The sequence below is a fragment of the Varroa jacobsoni genome, unplaced genomic scaffold, assembly GCF_002532875.2.
Source record: "Varroa jacobsoni isolate VJ856 unplaced genomic scaffold, vjacob_1.0 scaffold_801, whole genome shotgun sequence".
Classification (NCBI taxonomy): Eukaryota; Metazoa; Arthropoda; class Arachnida; order Mesostigmata; family Varroidae; genus Varroa; species Varroa jacobsoni.
In genome coordinates, this window is record NW_019213703.1 from 18,546 (window position 1) to 30,916 (window position 12,371).

Genomic DNA, 12,371 nt, shown 5'->3' on the forward strand with positions numbered 1-12,371 from the left:
TATATAGAACAAAGATATATATATCTTTGTTCGGAGCACAATATAAAATCTACGCAGCTCTAAATTATGCGAAATGATTACTCACTGTCGCGCTGTCAGTGCGTGAGGTGTCTCCTGAGTCGGTGTTGAATCTGTGGCTGAGAAATAGCTACCCTCTCCGCCTGAATCGCATGGACTACCGACCTGGCCAGTGTTACTCAAAGCCCGGTTGCTTAGTCTCTTCGAAGGGGTAGTCTGAAGAACAGTACATTGATGATCACAAGCACGATGATGAGCTTCGCCGACGTAAGCTTCTTATGGCATTTATGTAAGTAAAAATTGATTGTTCTTTTTTTTATGTATCTCAGATAGCTGAATTTCTTTAATATTCTATAAGTCCAGCTAATTGTACTAATAAAAACATAAATAACCTTTTCTTGACCGAGGGGCAGAGTCATCTCTTTCGTGCAATGAGTAATGGACTCAGTCGTTGTTACTGGCGAGGTAATAGGTCCAGATGTCGTCGTCGTTGTTGTCCTGGCCGGACTGAGCTGTCTCCTGAACTGTCTTGAGTTGTCGCTATGACCAGATAACATAGCGGAGCCAGGAGATCCGCCTGCCGAGGACGGCGAAGAGGAAGAGGTAAGGCCCGAGGCGATGCTAGCGGTCGAGGATCCGATGGATGAAACCGTAGCCAAAGTGAGACCGTGAGTTCCAACCGAACTCACAGGCGCTACAGCTAGGGCATTCGAGGCAGCGGCTGCCTGTCGGATCGCCTGAAGCCAATTAGTACGAATAGCGGCTGTTGCAGCGCTCAACACGAGCTCCCTACTTGATCCCTCGCCACCAGAAGGTGTCCTGTAACGTGAGAAAATAATATTCAAATGGCTTTGATTTTGTAAACATGTAGGTCGTTTCAAATCCTAAAGGTGAGCAGAAGCGGAATACAACCTGTTCTCCCCCTTATAAGATGTTATTGTAAATACATAGCACTTTTGTTTGACGGTATAACCTTTTTCCTGTGCGAACGCTCTCGTTACTTACCAGACTAGGGCGAACGCATAGTTTCTATCGGCATTATCAAGTTCGGTTGCTGCGCGTAGCGCACGCGTGTCTAGTGTTCCTCGTGCTTGGCCTTTCTCTTCCGCTGATGGATCTGTAAACTGTGAAAACGAACCCTGTCGAAGCACAAACCACAACCGTGTCCAATCCACTTGGCCGTTATAGCGTTGCCTTAGGTAGAGCCAACCCTTTTTCGTCAATAGGGCTCCTCCGCCTGCGTGATGTTGATCGGCCTGGTTCGACGACGCTCCTAACGGCCCTAGTGCGGACGCTGGACTGAGGCTGCCAATATGTAGGGATCCCGGACCACCATCGACGTGGTCCTCGTCCAAATCCAGCGGACAGCCGTCCGGCACGCCACGCTGCTGAGGTGGAGAACCTAACGTTTTCACTTTACGATCTAGCACAGTGTTTGACGTCTGAAGCTTATTAGGAGTGACAACTGGACTTGTGTTAGCTGACTGGCTTTCATGAGAGCCAAGGTCGGACATTAGGAGGTAAACAGAATTGCTGTGACACGAACGTTTTCCAGGACTCCCGTTATTTGCGCTGGGTGTCAACCCCTGGCTGGTCGGCGTATGAGACTGACCAAGCTGGGACACTATCGGTGAACGTTGCCTCCATTCACCGAACTGTCCACCCATCGAACTCCTTTGACTCACAATTGGACCACCCGGTGAGCTAGTGGAACGTACGTTTGGTGTTCCGATAATATTCCATTGACTCTGATGGGAAGGAGAGTTGTCTTCAATATGAGTCGGTGGTAGCATTTTTGCAACGCCGTCCGAACGGCTGCGTTGTGACTTCAGCGCCTGAAAAATACGATTCGACCAATACGACAGACATCTAAAGGATCGTTCGTTGTCCTTTCAATAGGTGTTAGGTCTACTACAAATCATATTTCGCCACTTATATACAATACTACACTTATATACTACAAAACATATCTGCCAGACTTTTGGGCGGAGGTATACTGATCGTGGTACAATTCTGGCAAAATACTAAGCTCAATAAAATCGTTTTTAGATTTGATGCTACATCTAATCACGTGCAAATATCAATGACGTGCATTGCTAGGATGAGAGTTCATTGGATCGTCTGCCACTTTTTGATCATCTGCATGCTCACTTTAGTCTCGCGTTTGAGGAATCGCCTTTTCTTTAACACTTCGCAGTCGTCCAACGAGTTCAGTCCGGGAGTTGAGGTGAGACTTGGTGGACCATCAAACATATCCGAATTTGTCGTAATGAGTCCTAGGCAAAAAATTTCTGCAGGTTACTCTATTAGAATTGCTAAAGTAGGGACGTCATTAGTTCAAATTCTGCCGCTTGTTTCCGCGCGACTTGTTCCGTCAGCCCTAAAGAGTACGATAAATATCAAACGTCAATGACTTCGATGTGACGTAAATGTAAGTCGAGGCAAACTTTGGTTGACATTAAAGCCTTCTGACGTCAATTAGCGGGGCTCACCTGTTGTTTTGTTGCTGTTGTTACTGTTGCTACTGCTGAGAACTTGGACAGTGGCTTGTTGCTTTTGTTGCAACTGTCCGGAGGTCAGGACAACTCCAGGGGTTTTCCCAACGGCTTTAGAGTTTCCGGTTGTAGTTGTTACATTGACATTGACAACGTTCACATGGCTTGTATTACTGCCTGTGTTTGAGCTCGAGCTGTTTTTATTATTGTTGCTGCTGTTGTTGTTGTTGTTGTTACTGTTGTTGTTGTTACTGTTATTGTTGTTGCTGCTGCTGCTGCTGCTGCTGCTGCTGCCGCTGCTGCCGCTGCTGCTGTTGTTGCTGTTGCTGTTGTTCGAACTGTTCAAATTGTTCTGATTATTGTTCACATTTTTATTAATACTGTTATTGTTGTTGTTGTTGTTGTTATTGTTGTTATTGCTGTTGTTACTGCCGGCATTATTGGCTCCAGTACTACTTTGTTTTCCAGTACTCGAGAGCAAAGAGTTAACGACCTGGTAGACCATAATTGAAGGACTTGACGAGAGAAAGTCTCCAGAAGACGCGGAGCCGCCATTACCCTTCGATGACACCTGTCATAGAAACGGCACATTCAGTTGATGGTGTTAGACAGATCATATTGATATTATTATGTCCAGAAGGAACATAATCGCTCGCGACGCTGAATCTGAAGTTTCGAATAAGCCATTGCTTCCCAGCTTCAGAATGAGTGCACCAATATACCAAAAATAATCTTATCGACTCTCGAAAACATTCGACAACGTTTTTTCCGTTTTAGTTTATCCTGGGCTATGCATTGTTAAGCACAACGGATCTGCAGATCCGTTTTACTCTCCAAACAAAACGTGAATACTCTGAACTAGCGATTGCTCTGTTAGATAGAAGATATTCGTGATCGGAATCAAGGATTATTAATGCAACTTATAACATAGTTCGGTAAAAAGCTCTGTACAGGATCGCCGCATAAAAGACAGAAAAATCGAGACAAGAAATAGTCCTCTAAGAACAGCTAGTCACAAATTGTTAGCGGGTTATCATTAAGTAAATAACCATACCACACTGAAATGTTGCGATAGGAGTATTATACTACTATTATTGATTTCAAAATGAATCATTCTGTGTACCTCGTGCTCGTCGACGTCTCTGTTGTCGTCAGACGGTGATGACGTCGACGCTGGTGCTCCAACTGAGAAAAATCTTTGCCGAGCAGGTGTTTCCCTAGAATCGCATTGCAGATAATTACAAGTTAATGAAGGCATACAGACAGAATGCAGAAGACCATCGTTAGACTCCATGGGCCCTTCGAGAGCTATGCACACTTCTTTTTGAAATTGAAACTTGATTTGTTCATTCAAAATTACGCTTACTCTTCCGCTGCCGCATAGCGCTACTGCAAAACGTGTACCGTAAGAGTCAACTACCTGTTGCATTCCCTTTCGTGCTCGACTTCGAGTGCACTGGACCCATCATTGGACAGACCTGAGAGTCCTGATATGCCCTGTCGGAGCCCACTTGAAGTGGAACTAGGTAAAGAGCCTGGAAGTGTTTGATTGCGTTTTGCTGATGACCGGATATTGGGTGATGCTCTACATAACACGTCATACCATCTGTAACACAGTGTCAATAGTCACTACGGTCAAATAAGTACTGAACTGCTATCCATACACAGAAAGAAACGCAGCCCCTCGACTGTCTACGTATACTGTATAAAAACAGGAGTATCTGATTGCTAATGAAGACCTCGAAATAAAATTTCACCTGAAAATCCTATCGTAATAGGAATCTTTCTTCAATCACCGACTAACACGCATTGAGCGCTGGCAATTGCCAAACGAAACTGGGTTATTAATTTTTCTTCGGAAGCAATTATTTCGGGTAGAGCATGTTTTCCTTGCTCTCATACCAGACGCACAGTCTTGAGCACATCCTCAGATGTGGCTGACTTTCCCTATACAGGTCGTAATGCCCGTTAATCAGGTCGGTTAAGAACTGTAAGGGTGTTAATTTCAATAGGATTTATATGGCATCTATAATAAAAATTATACACTTACCTTTTAGACTCCTCTCGACAAGTGGCTTTGACGAAGTGGATCTTGTCTGAATAGGTAAGTGCAATACTGAAAGGATTTCCAGTCAACTCGTCTGCCAGCGCAACTTCAAGCGCATTTCGCATGTCGATTGAAGCGCATGGAAGAGTGTCCGGCTGCATGTAATACAGTTCCGAAACACATCATTTATCTAGGTATAAAATTTAGATATTGTTGCCCTAGCGACCTTATTTTTTGGTCATGCTAAATAAACGACACACACACACACACACACACACACACACACACAGACACGTCTCATACACAGCATTCGATCTTGAATAAACATCAATATTATTGCAACAGTTAATAATTAACTATCTACTTTGTACATCAGCCACGGAATAATAAATTAAAAACAACTTAGCTGAACCGTATGATTTTTATTTGTGACACGCCATTTTTGACCTGCGATCAAGACAAAAATCTTAGGGAAGTAATTACAATACATAAAAACATTTGTTTCACCTCAATTCTATTAATTACCTGTTCGTCAAGAGCATAGGTAAGTTCCCCGTCGTCATACAGTACAAACCATCTTCTCTGCCAACGCTGTTTTTAAAATTTAAAACGAACAAGACCAAAACATCGATATTTAGTTTCTTTTGGCGCCATCCATATTTGTAAAAAATGGGGGCAGCAAGGCTTACGGGGCAGCAAATAAGCCTGTTGACCTGCTTATTTGGCACACTAAAATTCATGTGTAATACCGTAACTAAGCCACGTAAATGTTTCAAGTCTTACGTCCGTTACCTCCTCTAAGTATTGCTTCAGGAGGCTGGTTTCCCGAAGGGCTGGTTCGAAAAGTGTAAATTCAGAGAGCTCGAGTCAATAATTAAGCTTCGCCGTTTCAGATATATAGCAATGTAACAATTAAATTACTGACCTTAAGAATGTTTAATAATTTTTTGAATAACTATATTCGTGCGCAGCTATTCAGATAATATGTACTGCAAATTTACGAAATCACTGCTACAAAATAGGCGACAGTTGTCCAGAGTCCGTGGTCACCTTTGTCCTGCTGCTTTGCGATGAAAAATCCCAATCTGGCGCGAGAAACAGATATCCGCATTTAATTACATTTCGTGTCACCTAAAACATTTTATGAGAGTGTAACACAGATAACATTGAGTGCTATGACTGATGTACCTCAAACGATATTACAAAAGCATTGTAACAGCCATCAAAAAGATACGAATTTTTTTTTTTTGGAAATGACCCTTTGATTCTACACATGTCGTATCAGGATCGCAAGCAAAGGATCGTTAAAGGTATACGATTTGTTATAGATTTTAAATATGTCTATAAATAATTGTGCCAGATCGCATTCATACGTAACGACAATGTCGTACCATTAAAAGGCTGACTATGGCCTGAATCTAATTCAACAAATCCTAATAGTTAGGGTAAAACATCTTTAACCGCTTCGCGGCGCAAACATGAACTGAATTGTTTGCAAACAAGTTTTAGTTATTTTAGAAACCCTTGAGAACCTTGTAGCATTTCGATAGCAACCGTTGATGCTCAGCCAAGGATATCTGTCTATTGTTGGTTTATAATAAGACTACAAGCCGTTTAGAGATCTTAACGGACCGAAACGTTCATCAGAACAATGTAATATGTAAATAAGCAGATTTCGGCTTTATTCTTCATACCATTCATTAAATAAGATTAAATAGGTTTGAGTTACGGAACGTTTCATGGAATTACATCAAATATAGAGTATTGTTTTCTTGTTTGTTTTTCTTACTGCATGTACTCATTAGTTTACGGTTTGGTATTGTGATACACCGTAGGCAATAGGCATTGTAGCGTCTATGTCTCCGTCAAAACTCTCTACCGTTTATAATTGACGGTTTGAATTGAAATTATATTTTCCTTAAAATCATGTTCCAGATATTTGGTGCAAGGCGCCTTCTAATAGGCACAAGGTGGTCAAAGCAGCCTTGTGGCGAATTAATAAAATTTGATGGCTTTTTTAAGGTAATCCTATTGGTCGATCTATTTTGCTGCGCATAGCTATTACAACACGGTTTTCAAGTCCCTTACAGAGTATACAGATATACTTGTATTCAGTTACAGATAGTTAATCGTTTAGCATTTGTATTTTTACTGAGGCTGCTGCTACCGAGCCCCTTTGAAAACCTGATCAAAAATAGCATAGTAGCAGTTACCCTTCAATGTTTTGCCTTGTCCAGCGTTAATATTACTCTGTGGTATGTATGCTCTACCACCGCCTCCTTCACCGCCTCGCGACTGTACGGGTAGGGTAGCATAGCAACATAGCGATGCTGCCTATCTGCCGGAACAAAACAAGCGACTATTGGAACCGTGGTCATCGTTAAAGGAGCTAGGGTGATATCGACAGGTGTATGCGTTGGAAGAAGGAACACGGTAATCTAGTCGGCTGTTAGAAACGGAATGGACCTGAATTCTATTCACTTATATTTTTCATACTTACTAGACGGTTAACAAGTTTTCAACCGCCATGTATTGCTTTGTGTTTGCTTGCTGTACCAACGTGTACTTCGTAAATCTTTGAATATCCTATATAAACACAAGGTAAGCTTGCCTTTATCTAAAATCTCGGAACGGAAAGAGCCGTTGTTACTTGCTGCTGGCTTTTCCGCGGTTCCACCTCTTCACCACAGGCTGTCCTGGCCCGCGCCTCACGTTAATTTCTTAGTACTTTGTTTTTTCAATCTTAGAACCGTGCTGCTCAATGTTTTCATAAATTATGTATTTTGTCACACGATTGTCTATGCTTATGCCTGCGCTCTTCTTTGGATCCAGGAGAATAGAAACTGCTTAAATCGCACGAACGCTATCTGTACTACAATTGTGCGTTAAGATTACTACTAATTAATACTAATTTCAGCGTTAAGGTGGATCAACATAAATTCAACTCTAAACAGCTCCTGTGCTGGCCGCTCCCGTTGCGGCCGCCGCTTGGGGGCCAACGTTCTATGGGGCATAATAACTATGTGCCATGTGTAGAATAGAAATTCGTACGCTTCTGTGACATGGTATGCCCACCGATTAAATACTAGGCACTAGCAGGCGACCCTGCCCTCATGGCTAGATATTTACGTAACGGTATTTGCTTAAGAACGTTCACCCGCTAGTATATCAATGTGTGCCTTTTGCAACGAGTGTGTTGTCTAAGCTACGACAAAGGCAGAACGCTAGCCGCAACGACTCGACTCCATCCCTGAGTATATTACTATTATGGTATACCAACTACCGATATGTATACTATAGTAAAAATGCAACATATTTTTGTCATAGCTGTAGGAATCATAGGGCCGATCTGGGCTACTACTGAACTTTATTCAAAATAGCGACATTGACTAAGTTGAGTCGAAATTATCTACCATCTTTGTTCAGGCCCCTGACAAGGTCTACTGCTAATCCGTCTGAAATAACCATATACTACCATAAATAGGTGCAGGCTATTGCCAATAGCATGATTCATAGCAGTAAACACGTGTGCTCTCCGAATGTAAAGGCACCCGAAATGTAACTACAACCGTCTCTGTAATATTTTCAAAAGGCCTGCTAGCTGGCAACGATCGTATCTTTAAGCACGGAAACGAACGTACAGCTTTTGAGACTTGCATTGAAAGGAGCGACAGTCGATTGAGACGATGATGACATGTGTCTAAACCGTGGGTTCCTATTCCACGTCCGAAACACGTTGCTTGCTATCGTCTATAGCCGTGTCGTTCCGTCGTAAACTATCTACCCATCTAAACTCTTATTTGAAATGAAATTATTTACACTTGAAACAATATGCACATTTCGACTAAAATCCACTTGGAGAGAGATACAGATGAAATGCTCAGCTTTGCAGAAACAACGGAGCGTCTCGGCCACCAGCTATATATTCGTACAGAAACAGATTTACACATGACGCGTAGTAAACTACAGACGAGATACAGACGGGATGTGGATTGTGTATCTCTGGCTGGATCTGAGTGTCTTCTAGGATGTTCCAACATTAAACTTTTGAGTGAAGGTTCGATTTCTGCAGTTCTGTTGATTCCATTGAATACAAAAACAAACGAGAAAGGAAGCAGCCTTGTAAGCACGACTGCGCTAGAAATGATCATCGTCACCTCATCCAGTGCTTACGTCTTTTGCTCTTTATTCGGTAACAGCTACTGTTTTTATGGGATTATACTGTTGTACGGACTTACTATATCAGTATACGCTCGGGGTCCCTACCGCATATTTGATGTGCAATTGTGTCGTGAGAATACTGTTATATTCTAAGAGTCCTTGATGACAAAAGAACGTCTTGAAAGACGTACAACGCAAGTAATAAACGTGCGCAACAGTACCTTAACGGTAAGTTATCGGTACTTTCACGAAACTCTATCACACGGGGTGACTTGACACTGTTCTCAACGGAACATCACCGCTTCACAAGCGTAGTCTTGGTCGGCACAAATCAGACATAAACCACATATTTAAAGAAAGCTTCCGCGCGTTTACATCATGCCGACTGGCAAAGTATAGCGCATGAAACAAGAAAAGGACGAACAAACGTCTGTCCTAAGCCAGCTGCACCGGCAAAATGCAGCTTGTGATTATAATCCTACGCGAATTGTCGGACCCGTTAATTATGCAGAAGCGGACGTTCTATGTAGTTACAGCAGCAACAATAACAAGTCGCAATGGCGAAGACAACGTATGCGATTTGTTTGATTATGTCTTCCGACTTGTAGTAACTCACTCTTCTTTTGTCTTTTAGTTGAATAGTGAAATTCACTGACTTACCCGGCTGGTTTCAAGAGCATCGGCAGAATGGGCTTCACGAAGTCGGAAGCAGTTCTGGCATTTCGATTTGTTAAAGATGTTCGGAGCAAACTTTCGACAGAGTCCGTCTCCTCCAGCACCTACTCCTTTAGATGGATTTCCTGCTATGAATTACATACGAAAATATAATATCACTAGATGAGATATCGCTGTGACACAAAAGAGTCCTATAAAGTAGTTTGCATCGATGCACAAAAAAAACCTGCTGTGTTTTCGTACTTTCATCCACAGCTACCTTCCTATGCCTTGTTACAGATACTACTGGAGAAACGTAGCATAAATTTAATATAGCACAAATTGATAGCATACCTTTAAAGGCATACCTACATATAAAGTTTTATTATATATATATACATATAAAAGTCATTGTCAAAGATTTATGTATTTGTCCAAATATGACTTTAAGACTTTGAAAGATGCGAAATTTTCAGTCTGTTTTTTTATCACCGTCGAGTATAAGCTTGTTGGTCAGATAGAAGAGTCTTCAAAGAACACACCGGGATTAATTATGTTCCGTAGTAATGGTTGGTAATTAACTATTATTGACATAAAGTTATTGTGTAAAATGTTGTTTCATATAGCACTATCTTTTATTTTTTAATTTAAATTATTTAAATGTATAACTTAATTATAATGCGAATGGTCGACAGAGAACAGAAGTCAACACTACTACTGAAGTTATTACATTGGATACCTGTGGAAGAAGGGGATGCATTTGGTCCTGAATTAGGTGATTGCATACTGAGGTTGTTCATTTGAAGAGATGATATAGGGCTAAGTGAACTAAGAGAGCTGAGTCCTAATGCACCAAGGGACCCTGCAGATGCTTTTGCGGACCCCACTCTTAACCCAGTCCGAGTGGGAGTCACATTTACGCCAAGGCTCATATTGTTTTTGTACGATTCGTAAAACAGGAAGTTACTATTCTATGAAACTAAATATGCCGCTATTTATCTGCAAACCAAACTGAAAGCCAGATAACGGTGTCCTTAGTCGGTATCCTAATTTCGTTAGGGGCTGGCCTTAGAAGTCCGAATAGTCGAGGGTCTTTTGGCCGACTCATCCCGGATCGCAACATGATATGTTTGCCATCTTAGACGGCGGCAATATCAAGAGCAGATATCTGCAAAACATAGAAAGGATCCGACACTAAGTATATGTTATATAAACTATTAGCACTTTGTCTATAATTATTGAAGTTCTGAAGGTTACGATGAACCGTAGTTTTTTTATCACTTTTTCAGACACGTCATAAAAAGCGTAACCTTGATGAAAATGAAAATATTTAGATTCTCAAAATAATTTTCAGTTGTACTGAGTTTGTGAATTTCATTGAAATAAATGGAAAAATGAGATTAGGTTAGAAGAAACCTCATTTAAAGGCTCCCGGATATTGGCAACTAAGCAAGAGTACACGGGGGCGACAATGTCCTAAAGAGGTCAAGCTTCTAGCACGTACATAAAAAGGATTTTTTCTGAACAAGACAAACGCTCCACTAGGGCAATTAGTGACAGCAGTCGATTACAAAAGTGACTTACCTGTTTTGTAAATCATTCGTAACGCCTATAGATACCAACATGGGTTCCTATCATACATGATATTACGGAAAGTTTAACAACAGTTTTAGCCACGCCTTCAGTTACAATATATATATATATATCCCAAAAATGCAGTTGCGATAAACACGTTTCACGTTTTATTTTTACGGGGTTTTTCTGATGCAACATATGGTTAACGGGACATCCTTTAAAGCAAAGAGCAAGTAGCTATGTTAATATACCCGTAATTTACGAGCGTAGGCATATTAAAATAGTATATATATACTACTTTTGTGAGTAATATATAGTACTCCTAAAAGTATCAATAACTTACATTCAACGATTACCCGTTTAGGTCGATAATGGCCTTTACAGCCAAGCCTTCGGCAACGACTTTATACTAATGAACAATTGCTTTATCACTTCCACCAGTTCGATTGGTGAGCTATTATCATTATTTTTAACAACAACAAGAACCGAAATAATAACAGTGCTTTTTTTTTTTGCCATTTACATCTGTTTTCTATGCATATAGCTCATCGGGCAGGAATCTTGTTGAAAAAGAAATCCGTAACAGCGTAATAGTATAGTAATAGATATGTGTAATAATTATGTAAATAGAATATTATATATTAATGTGGGCTGACCTAATGGCACATTCGACGACACGTAAGGCTTCTGGGGATCCGTTCCAACTAAATATCCAATGTCCTCGAATATAATAAGTATCATTTAGCGGAAACGAACTCTTTTGGACTCCAATCACATGAGCCAATGATGGAATATTAAAAGAAACTTTTTAGCCACCCAAGTTCCAAGATAGTTCAAAATGTTTTCAACTTATAAACTGGCTAATACCTGTTTTCTATTTATATACGTTGCAACTTCTGACCTCGTTAATGAGTAATGAGCCCATGAGTAATATGTCATGATCTATTTGTAGCTAGTGGATTTCGGTCCAATAAAGTTCGCATAGAATAGATCCTTACCAACTTAAAGCAATTATAATCACATCACCAAAAAATAAAATTCGGAAAATTTAGATCCTTAGGTACCCTTTACTAACGAAAAAACGTCGTAAACTCTGATAATGCCCATTTATTAAGCTCTATTGAAAAGGTAAATTGAAAGTAAATGAATTTAATGTCAAAACCATTCATGTGCTTGAATGTCAAATTTTTGCATAGGTATCTGTTTGAAACGCTTATTTAAGGGTTGGAACCTAGTACTGCATATATATTACTTTAGGAATATTGTTTTTGATTTTCTAGCATACCTTAATAAACCTGAAACATATATCATTATCGTCATTTTTAATATACCCATAAAAAGCATTCTAAAGCGAAGAGATAGAAATCTCACATCGATCCTCAATCCATCGATCGACACGCGATCGTTCTCACAAATATAAG

General features: G+C 40.6%; 1 protein-coding gene across 1 annotated transcript in view; it reads right to left on the reverse strand.

Annotated features, from left to right (window-relative positions):
- osp (myosin phosphatase Rho interacting protein outspread) overlaps window positions 1-12,371 on the reverse strand; it is a gene marked incomplete in the record, with an annotated part of 41,529 nt that overhangs the window by 14,832 nt on the left and 14,326 nt on the right. The window contains 12 exon segments of the mRNA XM_022839449.2: window positions 86-234; window positions 411-837; window positions 1,024-1,853; window positions 2,170-2,294; window positions 2,511-3,084; window positions 3,637-3,730; window positions 3,934-4,119; window positions 4,564-4,715; window positions 5,086-5,151; window positions 5,611-5,691; window positions 9,382-9,524; window positions 10,115-10,543. Coding sequence (XP_022695184.2) covers window positions 86-234; window positions 411-837; window positions 1,024-1,853; window positions 2,170-2,294; window positions 2,511-3,084; window positions 3,637-3,730; window positions 3,934-4,119; window positions 4,564-4,715; window positions 5,086-5,151; window positions 5,611-5,691; window positions 9,382-9,524; window positions 10,115-10,307 — 3,020 coding nt within the window.